General features: G+C 40.1%; 1 protein-coding gene across 1 annotated transcript in view; it reads right to left on the reverse strand.

Annotated features, from left to right (window-relative positions):
• Positions 1 to 1,259: 1,259 nt before the first annotated feature.
• The window catches only part of LOC139695751 (CLIP domain-containing serine protease HP8-like), a 37,101-nt gene continuing 21,011 nt past the window's right edge, over positions 1,260 to 17,349 (reverse strand). The window contains exons 4-7 of the mRNA XM_071594525.1: positions 10,701 to 10,797; positions 6,886 to 7,085; positions 5,738 to 5,836; positions 1,260 to 2,035 (exon numbers count right to left, since the gene is read on the reverse strand). Coding sequence (XP_071450626.1) covers positions 1,713 to 2,035; positions 5,738 to 5,836; positions 6,886 to 7,085; positions 10,701 to 10,797 — 719 coding nt within the window. The 3' untranslated portion in view covers positions 1,260 to 1,712. The remainder of the gene's footprint in view (positions 2,036 to 5,737; positions 5,837 to 6,885; positions 7,086 to 10,700; positions 10,798 to 17,349) is intronic.

Raw genomic sequence — 17,349 nt, forward strand, 5'->3', positions numbered from 1 at the left:
CTCCTTGTAAAAGCCTCTTTACCCAGCGCAATTCTTCTCCTTACGTCCCTACTACTTTGACCGTGTTGGTCCAAAACACTTCCAAGACACATAAACTGTTCTACCTACTCTAGTTTTTGCCCTCCTATGCTAATGTTTAACTTAGCCTTTTTCTTTCTGGAAAATCGCAAAACTGTTGTTTTATTAATATTGATTTTCATCCCATAGCTGTCGCACTGAATTTCGAATTCACTCAGCAATGCTTGCAACCCCTAGGCTGACTAACAAGCTAAAGCTTGGCCATCAGCAAACCAAACTGATTTTACGAATTCCCCGCCCAGTTTTATTCTTACCGCCAGTTCTTCCCATGCCTATTTGATCATTTTCTCTACACACAGATTGAAAAGCAACGGTGATAATGTACAGCCCTGCCTTACACCTCTTCCTAACACTGCCCATCCTGACTCCCCGTTCCCCACTCCCACCTGAGCAGTCTGAGACATGTACCGCTTGCGGATTAGCCTCCTGTCCCTCCAATCTATTCCTATTTTCTGTAATATACTCATTAGTTTTTCCCAATTCACTCTATCAAACGCTTTTTCGAAATCTACGAAACAGGAAAATATCTCCTGGTTGTATTCTATATTCCCCCCAATAATAATCTCATTACTGGAATGGCATCATGCGTACCTCTCTCCTTCTAAACCCGAACTGGTCATCCCCCAAGTAATAATTTGCCCTACTCTCTATCCTTTTGCTTATGATCCTGAGAACAACTTTAGCTGCGTGGGATATCAAACTTATCGTCCTGTAGTCCTCACATGATGTAGCCTTTACCTTTTTCGGAATAGGAACTAAAACTGGACAGAGACTAGTGACATGCTCAGGGCAGCTTATGGTCATAACGCCATGGGTAAATCGGGTGTTTTTGAGTGGCACAAGTTTTTCGGGAGGGTAGAGAAGATGTTGAAGACGCCGAACGTTCACGACGTTCTTCGATCTCAAAAAGCACACGGGTGCTACTACGACGACTTTTGAGTGAATGTATCAATTCTGGCAGTAAAGCTTTTTAATTGACTCAGATCTACCTCTTTTGGGGCAGACCTTTTATTTATTTTTGAATAAGGTGAAAGTACCTAAATGTCATACCTGTCAAACATACAGGTATGACATTGACACCTGTATTGCTAAACGTATAAGAATTTACCTAGCCATGAAATATATATAAAACAATAAAAGGGATCTACATATTTGATAGTTTACAAATAAAAAACAGCTCATATTGGTTAAAACTTTTATTTAAAATTTGTAAAAATATCTTCTCACGTTGGTTAGTTTTGACAAATTTCACAGCAGCCGTAATCTCTAAGGTTTTGCAAGGATAAAGAAAGTGAGAAAAAAAGGTTAAGTATTGGAAAATTTTTTAAGTTTTGGAAGTAAGTATAAGTTTTGGAAGTTTTAAAAAGGTTGGAAAGTTTTTCCCCCGTCTGTTCACAAAACTTTCTGAACCCATTATAATTTCTTGGAAATAATCTGGTCCGTAAAATGTATTCAACATGGAAGCTGCAATTTTGAATTGAACCTCTGGCGGGCGAGCGAGGTAGACGGAAGGATCATAAAAAATACAATTCGACACTCATTTTTCTACGCATCACAAAGCTCTTAGGATATGATAAGGTTTTAATTTAATGACATTGGTCCTCAAATTCTTATTTCGTTACAATTACAATTCCCTAGGCCTTCAAGCTGTCCAGGATCCAGCCCACATATGGTCCGACCCTCGTGTAGATCCCCGGTCGGCCGGCGGTGGCACAGATGTTGGGACCAATGGATACGACCCCCACAACCACCCACTGGCCTCCTCTCCTGGCGGGCACGACCGAGTCGACGGCCATCAGGGGTCCACCGCTGTCACCTCGGCAAGAGTCCTTACCCTGCTGACCGCCCGCGCACATCTGGTTCGGGCCGAGTGTGATCTGGCGCTGGTAGACTGGGGCGCAGGCCGTGTTGGTCACCGCAGGGACTCGCACCCACAGTTTCACGTTGCTAGCGGTCTCTGGAAGATGAATTTAACTATGCCAAAACCTTTCAAGGAAAATATAGATAGCACTAGGCTTCCCTTGTTCAGCGGGAATTTATCTCGAGTTAAATCTAACATGGCTGATGTTGTATTCACGAGGTCCGTCACTATTTAACTCTTTACCAAGGAGACTTTCACGTCGAACTCACAAGAGTTTTACTATATTTATGACAACAACTTGCCAAAATATTCTCACGAAAACAAATGTTTCTATAAATTCTCAATCCATGGCTTTTTACATGGATTTGTAATTAGCCACTGTGATTGGTGGTGAAAGGGGCATTTTTGAGCCCACTGTGTCTGTAGCGTCACAGAGAACACTCGCGTTAGGCGCGAGGAACGCCTTCATCAAAATATTTCACACGTAGCCAAGCTCGTAGGCAGCAGTACTAATTAAAAATTAAGTTTAATAATATATATATATATATATATATATATATATATATATAATATATATATGGGCTGCTGACCGGAGGGTCCCGGGTCCGATTCCCGGGCAAGGCACTCTGGGCACCTGCAGCTCCACCCAAGCTAAAGTGATTTTTCGGGTACCAGGTCTTCCTGGGGAACCATAACCAGCACAGGGAAAGGAACTGGCTCCCCTTCCCTGATGTGTGAATTTTCACACGCCGAATAGGGCTTAGTACTGGGTGAACTCTACCATCACCTACTAAACCGACCTTCGGGTTGATTACTGTGTATATATATATATATATATATATATATATATATATATATATATATATATATATATATATATATATATATATATATATATATATATATATATAATATATATATATATATATATAACCATAAACACAGTAATCAACTCGAAGGTCGGTTTGGTAGGTGATGGTAGATTTCACCCAATACTAAGCCCGACGGCGTATGAAACACACATCAGGATAGGGGGGCGGGTTCCTTTCCCTGTGCCGGTTATGGTTTCCCAGGGAGATCTTGTACCAGAAAAATCACATAGCTTGGGTGGAGATGCTTGGGTGAAACTCACATACCTTGGCTTGAGTACAGATTCTCACAAATGTCACTAGTAGCAAAGGTTTATAGTGCGGAAGAAAAATAGTTTGGATTTAAGGTCTATGAATAAAGAAATATCTATTCCATTAAAAATGGTAGCATTAGAAAAATTAAGATTTCAAGGATCCGCAAATTCAGTAATAGAAAAAATAGTGGATCAGTAGACTGTTGTCCTTAGGTTTTTACAAGTTCTGCCTTTTTGATTTCTGGCACGGGGGCGATTTAATTCATCGCTTAGTCCATCGGTATTTTTCCTCACATTTACACATAACATATTAGGATGTATACGTATATAGGGTCTTCGCACGGGCTCTTCTCTGGCTCTTCTCGCTTTTCTATTGGTTTCCTTTCTCAGCCTTCTCCTACATCTGTCCTTCTACAGTCCTCAAGGTTTTGCATATCCTCTTTCTGTTAGGTCCAGTGCTTTGTTAGTGATCCATGGTTTTCTTTTTCGGAGGATTTTTTATTTACTTTGCAGGTAGTCGCTTACTTTCTTGCCATCTTCATTCAATCGATCCTGCATATATTGTAGCATTTTCTCATTTCCAAATATCCACTGGAAATCCAGCCGTGGCCCAATTTCCTTCAATCTGCCTAACTCCCACGCAATCTTCACTCTCTTCTTCAGCTTCTTGAATTTCAAATGCCACTTCATCAGCACTGAATTTTCTTCGCTGTTGAATTCTCCCTCCAGGCAGCTTATGCTCCCCTTCATTTGTTTTCCAGATCTCTGCTTCACGAGCAATTAATCAATCAGGTATCTTCTTACACCTCCTGGGATCTTCCACGTTTATCGTCTTCGAGGGACATTATGAAGATTTTTTTTGCCACAACTAGTTTGTGTCGTTCGAATATTTTGAAAAGTGTTTCTCCTCTTTAATTTCGCTTCTTTGACCATTATATACAGGAAGAAGGGACCATTCAGTCTTAACTTCACCATAATAAAGACCTCTATCAATCTATATTCCTATTTTTTTTCTCGCTGGACCTTTTGAAAGGCTGCATTCCAGTCTATATTAATAAATATATTTTCTTCTATTTCTATATATTTTTATTGTTTCGACGAAAACTAGTCTGCTGTTTTCGTGTAAATCTGCGCCTCTACGGTATCAGTGGGTTTCGAATTGCATTCCTTATCCGTAAAAATATGCCCATCCAGCCTCTTCATTCAAGTAGCCCGTGTCAATGACCCTGTAGCTGTCGCTTCCCAAGTCTCCTTCTTCGCAAAATTCCATTTCACTAACTTGGTATATACGGGGTAAATTTTTTGAGACCGATTTTTTTAAATTTTTTCATTAAAATAGAATTACAATTGAATATTGTCACCCTCAAAATAACTTCCTTCTGAAGCCACACAGCGCTGGAGACGGTTCTTCCACTCCTCATAAGCAGTGCTGGAACTTCGACACTGGAATAGCCTCCAGCTGGTCGGTTACAGCCGTTTGAATGTTTTCGACTGTCCCAAAATGAGTTCCCTTGAGGGTATTTTTCAACTTTCGGAAGAGAAAAAAGCCAAAAGGACTCAATTCAAGCGAATAAGGAGGCTGATGAGCCACAGGAATGTTTTTACTGGCCAAAAACTACTCCTCCTTTTGGTTTTGCGAAAGGTTTTTTGGAATCATTTTTGCGCAGATTTCTCTCATCCCCAATTCATCGGTCAAAATCTAATGAACAGTGGTGTGAGTCAAATTCAACTCTTCCCCGATCATATTGACTCTCAACCAACGATTTGAACGCACAAGATCCCGGATTCTGTCGACATTTTCATCAGCTCTTTAAGATGAAGGCCTTCTGCTTCGTGGTTCAACTTAAATCGACTCTCTTCCTTCTGAAAATGCCTTCAACCACCGAAATACCTGGGCTCTTGACAAAGCACTACCTCCTTAGGCTTGCTGAAGTTTAGCAAGAGTTTCCGTTGCACTGTGCCTAAGTCCGAAGCAAAACCTGATAGCACACCGTTGCTCGAAGTTGATGTCACTCATTTTTGGAAAATAATAGAAAAAATCGTTTCACAAATAAAATCGCAACGGAAAACAAAATGACTCGAGCGAGTTCACACCAGTACTGAAGGCGGATCATATGTTCCCCTGCCGCCCCTCCAAGTCCAGCGCCTCCAGTGTTGCCAGATCAAACGCTATGCTGCCAGTTCCATTACTTACTTTACAGACCTCGTACAAGCAAAATTCAAACAGTATCGGAGTTTCGCGTAGATAAGTCAAACCTCCTTCAATTACTATGAGAAAGTACATAAGCCCCATTTCCAAAACGTAAATTAAATGAAAAAAGGTCATACTGAAACTTAATCTTTTTTTCCATTGTGTATTTTTAGATTAAATAAGGGAAAATAAAATATTTGCCGATTAAATATGTCTCCTCTGAAAATCTTGTAAACTTCATTTTTTTTGGTCCAAGAGCAGAAATCGCTTGAATCGTTTGAATTAAAAAGGTTATAAAAAGAACACACAGCAGATTTCCACCGCGAGTTCTTATTAAATTCTTAAGATTGTTCCTTTTACCGTACAGTGTCTAGACCAAGTCACGCCAAATGATCGGTTCTCTTTATCCCTTCCATTGCACACACTCCAAATCTTCCTAAATGTTCTCTTATCACTCTAATCAGATTGGATTTCAAATACTCACTGTTTTCGGTCTTGCCCCATCCAGCCACTATTAGCGATTCCGTCTCATAGCGCTTGTTGAGAGCAGCCCCGTTGGGAATGCAGACAGGTAAAATGTAGTCTGCGAAGGAGAAAAATTAATCATTAATTAGTTAAGTGACCAATAGCAAGTGTGCGAAGGACATTTATATTTTCGATACACCTGATCACTTATATTTTAAGAATGGTAATGAATTAGAACAGCAAAGTTCAGAGCAGTTAGGAATAAGTAACGTTAAATGCGTTCGAAAGAGGATATAGAAAAAAATTATTACACAGACAATTAATATTAATAAACATTTGACATCGATTTATAAGGCGAAAAACAATAATTTCAAAGAGGAATTTTAATTCATTCGTGATAGAAATAAAACATACTCGCTGCAAACTTTTCCAATTAGAATTATTCAGTGTCAGAAATTTGTTTTTGAGTGATTCACTGTTCGAAAGAGGATAATATAGATATCAGATACCGTTGCAACTTCAGGCACATCGAATCATCATTTTGTGCCATAGCTAAGACTATAGAACCCCCGCTAGCGCTAAACAATACCTTTCCTTTGCTCAAGTATTCTCTTTCTTGGAATTTTCAGTCAGATGTGGAATTAATGTTTATTGTTTCCTACACAATGCGAATAAAAATAAAATGAATATGACATACCCCTTCTGCATTCCCCTCCGTTAGTAGTAATGGCCTACGGATCAAAGCTATGTTTTAGATGTACTCTGGACTACTACACGAGACATGGTGGTGATATTCGGAAAAACTTTCTTAAGATGAACAATTCTTAAAATTAAAAAATAACAATATGCACAAAATGTTTATATCCCCATGCTTACAGGCACCTTTCTTCCCACCGACCCTCTATGTACTTTGCTGAAAAAGCATTCTCCCTTTCGATCAGAGCCTTAAAAACATTCGCCATATGCAGTACCATGAAAAATACGGTAATTAGTGAGTCAAAATGTGCGAATTTTTGATAGCATTGAGTTTTTATTCAATGTGAGACTAAAAAAGGAGATGAGTCAGCTACGATCCTTGGATGGAAGATAGGTGCCTTAAAATACTAGGCGTGGATATTCCAACCTCTTTTCACCAACCATGGTCCTCATGTACCGAGGGTGTCTCACCAGTGATAGGAGCCGCCCTGTCCAATCGAATAAGGGCGATGTCGTGGTGCTTGTCCCGGCTTTGCGACTGATACTGCGGATGCACAATGACCTCGGCCACGTTGAAGTCCTGGACGGGATCTCCGCATACCCTTCCGTCTTCGTAGTTCACGCAGTCGGGATTCGTGTCCGTGTCGTGTTCTCCAAGACGCACACCGACGCTGAAATTGTCAAAATGAGTCAGCCATAGGAAAATGCCATTGACTTGGAATCTAAAAACGCATATCTAGCATAGAATATATTGAATGAATTAAAGCATTCACGGTAACTTCCAATGATAAATGTCGACGTACATCATTCTGCCGCTACGTGGTATAGTTATTCAGACCTGGTAGGTTCAAATCCTTCGCAGTTTGGGGCCGCACTGGGATAGATTGGGGTTCTATACACAAACAAGCAGGCTATTTCGCGATATCAAATCTCAAAAGCAAGAAGGAGTTAGAAATAATAAGTACTGAAGCACTTAGGGAATCATTAGAAAAAAATACTCAAAAAAGAAAATGTAGATCTCAGGCTGAGTCATGGGATTGTCTGAAAAGGATTATAAAACTACAATACACCTAATAAAATTGCATTGTAAAAGTTAATCACGTTAGCAAATTAATCATCAGCACTTAACAAGATGATTACCATTAATATTGTCCCAAACCTTTCCTGATTTGAGAGCAACATTTGAGTGTGCATTAGTCGTTATGACAAAATGATGCAATTTGTGGAATACTGTTATTGATCCATAAAAGCAGACATTTTAAAGATCGGACAAGGGTGTCCGCCACCGCGAATGTGTCACTATTGCAACCGCAACGCACGAGAGACAGAACAGGGAGGACGCAACTTGCGTTTATTATTTGTAAGTTACAACAAATTTTAAATAACTTACAGCAGTTGATTCTGTAACGAGTGAATATCCATAACGGCCACAGCGCTGATTTTTACCACGATAAAGCAGAATTTAGTGCCCACCACGCTGAGAGATATATGATATGCATGGTGCACGACACCTATCGTATTTAGCAGCGAACATTTATCATGATCGATTTCATATAAAAGGGAATAGTTGGGCGTTATTTCTACCGCAACCCTAGGTACTCTTCTAATTGGTGACGTTTCCGGCACAATGTCTACCCACATTTACCATGAGTTGCATTTCCACATGGTGGTAGAATTGCCCCTTCTTACTTTTCAGTTCTGCATGGCCTGTGTTTTTTTGGTGGATGTCTGTCGCATAAATGTCTTTGGTTGATTTTTATTCCTTTTTGTCGCATAAAATTAAATTAATAATTTCTTAGGTGATTGGACCCTTGTTTTGAATTAAGCCTTCCTCCTGCATGTATACTTACACGTTATGTGACATATTTTTAAGAATATGTTTCACATTTCCCTTCTCCTTCCATATCCTCCCTTATCACTTCCCATCCTTCCCACTTGCTACTCTCACTCCCGGCCACACATCTTTTTGGTGAATCGCGGGGAATACATGTCGATGTCAAAGTTGTCTTCCCAGAGAAAACTCATCTCGTAGAACTTCAAATTCGCGTACAATTTGCACATTTTTTGCAATGGTAGAACGTGCATAGGTACCTTACTTTTTGTCTCAGAAACATCCAATATCTCATTAAAGTAAAAGGGGAAAAAACATACAATACTGCACAAATGTACGATTCGTATCCCCGCATATGAATATGGCCAACCCTCTAGTGTTTACCATACGCTAATTCCATAATGATTTTAACGCGAGCTTTTATTTGGAGTCTATGGGAATGAGAGAAACTGAAATTCTCAGAAGGAAGTCTTCTTCCCTCACGGGGATTTAGGTTGTACCCTCAAAGCACTGAGAAGGTATCCATACTTCGCTGCATGGAAATGCCATTTGAAATAACCGAGATACCTGGATAAAATTTATCCTCCATATTACCTCTTCCTTATGTACATAATCTCATTCAAAAATGGTGCGAAGAATGTGGGGTGGAATTAAATACAAAAAACGTACCGTCATGCATTTCTTAAACAATGGAAAACACAACCAGACTTTACCAACTTACACACTCGGGGGTGTTTGGATGAGCGTCGTGGATGAAGTAAAATACTTGGGGGGGTCACCATTGCATCGGATCTTTCTTGGGGAAAACATATACGCACGATTTGTGGAGGGGTGCTAAAAATGCTGGCATTCGTCAAACGTATAGTGGGAAAGTGTAGTGACGAAAAAGGAAACGTGCTTTTAATCTTTACGAGCTATTCATCTTTAGTAAGGCCTCACATTGTGTATGCGGCGATCAATTTGGATCAATTTAAAAAAGGATTAGTTACAGCATAGAATAGGGCACAGAGAAATGCCACTAGGTTCGTGGAAATCTCGTACCAAAGGACACAAAGCGTCGTCACACATTTAATACAGAATATGGGGTGGTGACCTTTAGATATGCGAAGACTCAGGGCTAGATTAAACTTATTTCAAAGATATAAAGCGCGTGGTTTCGCATCCGGCATTGGATATACAATTAGGACCCCTGATTACATTGGCAGGGTCCACAATTGCTACAAAATAAGAGAGTTATATTGTCGAGCTGATAGATTCGAGTATTCGTTTTTCCCGCGCACTATTCGCGAAAACAATAAAAGGGGGAACATCTAAGACACAGTAATAGGTACGTGCTGTCTAAAATAGGAGTATACAAGATTAAATCCCCACAGAACACTCTCCAAGTCTGGCGTCCTAACGCCCCCCGCCATGCGTCCTTGTGCCAGGTGGCGTGCAGGCGAATGTATTTTAAGTCTATTGTATTTGTGAATCGACCGGCCGGAATGCGTAGAATACTAACCGGTAATAAGTGTCTGAAATGCATGTGTGCCTGCTTTCTTTCAACATATTTTCTTGTCCTCTTTGTGTAGGCATAGGAATAGCTGATAACCATGTGACACTGTTAATATGTATAGGAATTTTACATGATTGGTGTTCGGTCGCCCCCTTTCCGCGGGGATTCTGGTGAATCGCGGCGTGACAGGTGCATGAGGAAATAGAGAGAATTAATGTAGAATGGCTGGTGACCTAACACCGCCTGCCACACGTCCTTGCGACGGCTTGCGGGTTATTATGTAGATGTAGATATTTTTTTAAATTTCAGATACAAATGTTGATCTGTTTTGTTTCAGAAAGCCGTGGATTGAAGTAACTCGCAGTATGGTGAAGTTAGAGGCCCGCAGTGTGATTAAGTTCCTTCATTTGAAAGGATGCATCGCCCGGCAAAATCCATGATCGATGAAAACATGGCTGTTGATGAAAACGATATTCCGTCATGAGACACAGTTGTGAGGTGGAAAAGGAGTTTCGAAAGTGGCCACACATATCTCACAGACAACCCAAGAAGTAGAAGACCATCATTCACGGTCGATGTTGCCACAGTGACAAAAAAGGGAGCAGCCCTTTTATTGTAATTAATTTATTTTCTTCACGAATGCTTACATATTTTATAAACATTGTATCATTAAACTACTTCCATTTATCATTTTTTTCCCGTATTTAAGTTGCTATGATTACTGAAATGGAAACAGACGGCCTTACACTCTTGATAGCTCTGTTATCACGAAAACCTCTGTAGAACAAAACTTAACTAATTTTCACATTTACGCAATTTTTATGACTCGAGCTGTTCCCTGGTTTTATATCCGCTTTTCATTGCTCAAATTTTAACGATTCTCCCACAATAATGCGGGATTATTTCGATAATAATTGAAGTGAATCTTCACAAGCAGAAGTACTTTAGTATACGACTTACAGCCTTGCCCTTCCTATACCCGTTACGCAGTGAGCCGCAGTCAGGACGTATCGGGTGCTAATGAGAGATCCACCACACAGGAACTGGCGTCCGGACTCTGTGAATACAAGAGGGGAAATAATTTGAGATTGTCAGTAACAATGTTATAGGTTAAAGTGATTAACATCAAAGGAATGGGATCGATTCAATGAATTGAATAAATTCAATAATGCAGAAGTGAAATCGTGGGAAGCCGAACGAAATAATAGCTATGGTCAGAAATAATAGTGATAAGGAAACGAATCTCCTGTAAATTTCACTCTAAGAGATGTTTTTGTTATAGGTTTGGAAAATCGGATAAATCGATTTTTTGGGTTTCACTGCTATAAATAAGCATGAAACCGTAAAACATATTGGGCTGCATGATTGGTTAAATCAAGTCACAATGCTTTCCATAAGGGAAAGCATGAATTCTAACTCATTCATATAAACCTTTTAAGTTAAATATACAACATAACAAAATATGATTGCAATAATTCAACAACATTCGCCGTAATTTTACACATGCATATATGTACACAAATCTTTTTTTTCCTTGAAATTACTCCAAATTTAACGACAAAACCAAAATCGCCGGTAAGAAAATAATTTAGTATAAGTGGGTGTAAAAAATGATATGCAGACAGCAAGAGGTGAAAGTATCAATATTATATACTAGCCATAATATTGAAACCATTGTGAGAAGATAAATTGGCCGATTTAGAAATTACTAATTCACATAAAAATTAGAAAAATAAATGAAAATTATCCTGATTTGCTCAAAAGGATCATATCTGGTGACGAATCATGGGTACATGGTTATGAGGACGAAATCAAAGCACAATTGTCCCAATGGAGGAACCCAGGGAAACCAAGACCGAAAAAATCACACCAAGTTCGATCAAATGTCAAGGTTTTTCTCACTGTTTTCTTCGATTACCGTGGCGTAGTGCTTCAGGAGTTCTTACCACAAGGTCGTACGGTCAACAAGGAGTATTACCTTGAAATTATACGCAGTTTGCGAGATGCAATACGAAAAAAACGACCGGAATTATAGATTAAATTTTCATGGCTTTTGCATTAAGAGAATGCACCTGCTCACTCATCGTTACTCGTGAGAGATTTTTTGGCCAAAAACAACACCACAATCATGCCTCAGCCTCCATATTCACTGGATCTGGCCCCCTGAGACTTTTTCCTGTTTCCAAAACTGAAGATTCCTATGAGAGGACGGAGATTTGCAACGATTGAGGGGATAAAGACTGCATCGCTGGAAGAGATCAAGGCTATACCATTAAGTTCTTATCAGAATTGTTTCGAGGATTGGGAAAAGCGTTGGGCCAAGTTCATTATCTTTGGGGGGGGATTGCTTTGAAGGGGGAAACTTGAATATTGAGGAATAAATAAATATTACTTCATAAAAACATAAAGTCAGCTTACTTTTTGAACACTCGTATACTGTTTCTCAAGTGGAAAGGTCTTCCAACAAGTTTTAATTGGATGCCCATCGCACTCGGTTCTCAGTATCTTATTTCATTGGTGTCTAACTTCTCTCTTCTTTACGTCATCAAGCATTCCGATCCTTCTCTTTCCACTCCCTCCCTTTCCTTAAACTTTTTCATCTCTGACGCTTCACGGTAAGCAATTCTTTGCGTATTATATGTATGCCCAAACTAAGGTTTCTTTCTCTTTTTGATTTCTCTAAGCGGTTATCTTTCCTCTCCCATTCTCGTTATTACTTCTCCATTGCTCAGTGTATCAGTTTACGGGGATCGAGATGGTGCGGGGGCTAACGTACTGGCTTCCCACCCTAAGGGCGCGGGTTCAAATCCCGGCGGTGTTGAATATTTTTCAGAGGTATCTCGATCCCTACTTGAGGTGCTTTGTGGAGGGCACTTTGAGTGAGTACGCCGTCCGTCGGATGGGACGTTAAACTGTGGACCCCTTGGCGCCTTTCGTAAAGAGTAGGCTAATGCCGACGCCGGGTTTCTCTCCACCCTTCATCCTTTCCTATCCATCCCCTATGGCGCAAATGACCTTAGCTGTCGGTCGCCTCCCCTCAAAACTACTACTATCAGTTTACTTCATCTTTAAGCATTCTTCTCAACAAATATATTTCAATATCTTTTTAATACTCATCATTTTTCTTTTACACCATCTATACTCCTCTGCTGTAAGACACCACATTCCAAACAAAATTTTATCAAATCGCTTTCTCGAGTATTTTGGAATTAGCCTTTCTGCCCAAAGTCTTTTAAACTTATAAAACCTCTTATTCCATAGATATTCTCTTTCTTGTTTCCCCAATACAGCTTTAATTTAAAAATACTACGATTTTTAAATACTGAAATAATTTCACTTGATCAACAGTTTTTCCTTCTACGCATATTTCAATATTTAATGTTCATAATTCCCCTTACTTTCAATAATTTTGCCTCTCCTAAATTTAGGTTCGTTCCAAATTATTTTCCAACTCTTACAATACTCTCCGTCGTATATTATAGCTCCTCCTCTGATTCCGTCAGTACAACTTAATCATCTTCATCTTTCAAGGTATTTCTACTTCACTCTCCCACCGTAACACCTCTTGATTTCCCAAGAACCTTCATAGTACGCCATCTGATAGGCGGCGCCCGGAACGCTGGCAAGCTCCCTGGTCACGGCCTGTTGTAACACAAAACCGTGGTGACGTTCTTTCAGCACGGATTTGAGGCGGAGGAAGGGGAAGAAGTCTGGTGGGGCTACGTCAGGACTGTAGGGTGGCTGGGGCAGGGTTGTCACGTTGTGCCGGGACAGGTAGTCCATTACTCATTCCGTTACTCAGAGAGTAATCGCGGCACCAAATTCGCACACACCTCTCTCACGCCCATTTTTTCGCTCGAGAGTTAATGCGCATCACTTTTAAGGAAGCCAAGTTCATCAGATACCATGAGAACACTTAATCTGCCATCCTTGTCCAACAAAGCCTTTACTCTTGCAAGATTTTCGTCACTTTTTGAGATCAAGGGCGTCTTGAACGTTCGACGACTTGAACATATTACTACCCTCTCTATAATTACCCTCCCGAAACAAATTTTGCCACTCAAAAACAACCGATTTACCCACAGCGTTATCACCATAAGCTGCCTTGTGCATGTCATGAGTCTCTTTCCTGGTTTTACCCAGTTTCACGTAAAATATGATGGCGTAGCACCGAGCTATTAACCGATTCATAACGGAGCGTAACAATGTCATGTTATAGAGGTTTCGCAAACGAACGATCCACCATCCGCAAAGCCTGGGACCCAACTGCCACCGGTCTCCAGCCTTTGCTGATACCCCCTCCCTCGAACTCAGCCAGAGAAACCGCCACCCGTCCGTTCGTCTATCCGGGAAAAAGGAAGTACTGCTACTTTTGGGAGAGACATTATATATATATATATATTTATTTATTTATTTATTTGTTTATTTATTTATTGCGTATGCAATTGCTCGTTATGATGAGGTCTTGTCTCCGTTAGAACTCCATTCCTTTTTCCCCTCGGTCATCCTTTGTTCTTAAAATGTGGTCCCATTCTTCGATATCAACTCTTCCTTCGCCTACCGCCTCACATGCCCATTTCTCTCTTCATACCGTCGAATGTTCCTTTCTTATTCATAGTTTTCATATTATATGCACTAAATTTCATTCGCTTACTCTAAACCATTCCAATTCAAACATCCGCTATATATTATAACCTCCTCATCTAGTATCACTAGGTTTTTATGTTAATTTATTTTTTACTTAAAAAAGTTACGAGATGAAAGACGTTCAAAAAAATAAACTATTTTCGCTAATGAATGTATTACGAAAGGTTGATGAGGGGGCATAAAAGTTTGTTTCGTTGACCAAATCCCAATCGAAATACGATATAAGGCGTAATATGATCGGTTTCTCTCCTGCTAAGTATGGGATAGGGTTATAGAAATAATCTACATCTACATCTACATAATACCCCGCAAGCCGCCGCAAGGGCGTGTGGCGGGGGGTGTTAGGTCACCAACCGTAAAAAAGAAAAATACCACATGCAAAAAAACAACACGGAAAATTACACCCACAGCAGCGCACACGCTCATGCAAAAATCCCTTCATCCAATACTCATGCAAACACATATACCGCAAAACAACTAAAAAACTGCACCCCATGATGCGGCACGAAAGCCATCCTACAACACGGAAGCCAGGACACAACAAGCAAGAAATTGAAACACCACATGAAAATGCACCACGAAACACTCTGCCCCCAAAGAGTCTTTAAAAGGCAGGGAATGCGACCCAACGTTGCAGGTAGCAGGAATTTCCCGCCGCGGAGAGGGACGAGGGGTTGAAAGGGAAACTTAAAAACAAATAATACGTAACATATTTAAACACCAATAAATGGAAGCCGAATTGTAAGTCGAGCAATTTGAGATTTAAATATTGATTATTGTGTTTTTAATATATTACACTCGAATTTTAAATTAGGTAAATTGTATGCTATATTCTGGATATCGATCGGATAATGGAATCAGTATTGTGTAAAAGATTTTCACTTGCCCTTAACCTGCGAAATTAATTTTTCTTACACAATTTACTTTATTGCTATCATCACTTTCAGTGATGTGGGCCACGGAAGGCCATTTATATATTTAGGCACATCTCTGTGTGAGTTGGTAGAGTGGAAATTGAGGATAGCTAGTGACGGAAGGATGCAACGGACACCAGAGAGAGAAGGACGAGAAGTAGGTTTGACAGACTCCTGAACAGCAAACCCTACGCCCCTAGTTGTATGGACTCTTTATTTTAGCATAGGCAATCGTCTGCAAATTTCTATCTTGCAATTCCTCTGCATCCCAACACTAAATCGGTACCTTCCACCACATCTAAATAAAATTAAAGTTTTTTTGTATCAATTCTTTCCAATCAGCTTCTTCATCCGATTTTTGGGGAATGTCTATCACCCACTGTGGAAATATTAAAAAAAAAACTTTTCCCTGGTTTTAATATTTACATATATGAATCTATTTTTTTTAAGGTAATCTACCGGTTAAGGTAGGTTTTTGGATGGACACAACTACCAAACAAATATTTTATTACTCCTAACAAAACACAAAATCCATCATCCTACTCTATATCAGGTCCCTCTTCATCTCCGAGTACTTTCTTCCTCCCTTTATCCCGTCCAACATCCCTATCCTGTTCCTTCCCTTTCCTCTTTTGCCCAACATTTTACCCTCTATCACAGTCTTCAACATCCCACTGCCGGTCAACACCCCCTTCATCCACTTTTCCTGCCTCCATAGGATTGCTCCCAACAAACCCCTCTCTTCGCCCACCATACCAAGTACTTCCTCATTTGTTTTCTTCTCTGTCCATTTCACCTTCTCCATTCTTCTCCACACCCACATTTCAAAAGCCTCCAGTCTACCTCCATCCTTCCGCTTCAATGACCACGTTTCCTCGCTGTACATAGCTACGCTCCATATCAAAGTTTTTACGAGTCTTTTCTTAACATCCTTACTCAGAGTCCCCGTCATCAACTCCCTCCTCCTTGTGAAAGCCTCTTTGCCTAGAGCAATTCTTCTCCTTATGTCCCTACTACTTTGACCGTGTTGGTCCAAAACACTACCGAGATACGAAAACTGTTCTACCTGCTCTAGTTTTTGCCCTCCTATTTTAATGTTAAGCTTAGCCTTTTTCTTTCTAGAAAATCGCATAAGAATTAGCCTTTTTCTTTCTAGAAAATCGCATATGAATCTATAAGATATCTTAAATCAACTTTTTCTCTACACTATCCCTTTTTAGGTCTTGCTAAATTTTCATGATTTTAAGTACTGACTGTAACATACACGAGCAAGCATAATCTTTTAGGTTTCCTTGGAACGGTAGTCGTGCTTCAGTATAATAAATAAATATATGTTCTAGTTTCAAAATTGGGAAACTCATTTCAGGGTTAATGCGAAGCCAATAATTTGTGACTTAGGGAAGCAAATTTATAGCTAGTAGTAGTTTTTAGGGGAGGCGACCGACAGCTAAGGTCATTTGAGCCATAGGGGATGGACAGGAAAGGATGAAGGGTGGAGAGAAACCCGGCGTCGGCATTAGCCTGCTCTTAACGAAAGGCGCCAAGGGGTCCGCAGTTTAACGTCCCATCCGACGGACGGCGTACTCACTCAAAGTGCCCTCCACAAAGCACCTCAAGTAGGGATCGAGATACCTCTGAAAAATATTCAACACCGCCGGGATTTGAACCCGCAAATTTATAGCTATAAGACACATACATATACTTCCATGTTTGCATAAACATGTGTAATAGGTGGAAAATCGTTCCCATTTTGGCAGCACAAAAAGAGACTGACGAAATGCAGTAAATAATTTCAAAGATTCTTTGGTGGGTGAGGATAGTGCCCATCTCTTACTATTGTTAAGTTAAGTTGCGTGGGAAACTCACACATCGGGATAGAGGGATCGGTTCCTGTACTTTTTATGGTGCTTCAAGGATATCTGGTAACAAACCAAAAAAAAACCTACAGCTTGCATTAATTAGTGGGTGCCCACACTCGCCATGAATCGAAAACGAGTACTGCGGTAAGAACTGTCCACCATCACACTAACACGCTTTTTGTAAAGTGA

The sequence above is a fragment of the Hetaerina americana genome, unplaced genomic scaffold (genome assembly GCF_022747635.1).
Source record: "Hetaerina americana unplaced genomic scaffold, ioHetAmer1.1.p SCAF_63, whole genome shotgun sequence".
Lineage (NCBI taxonomy): Eukaryota > Metazoa > Arthropoda > Insecta > Odonata > Calopterygidae > Hetaerina > Hetaerina americana.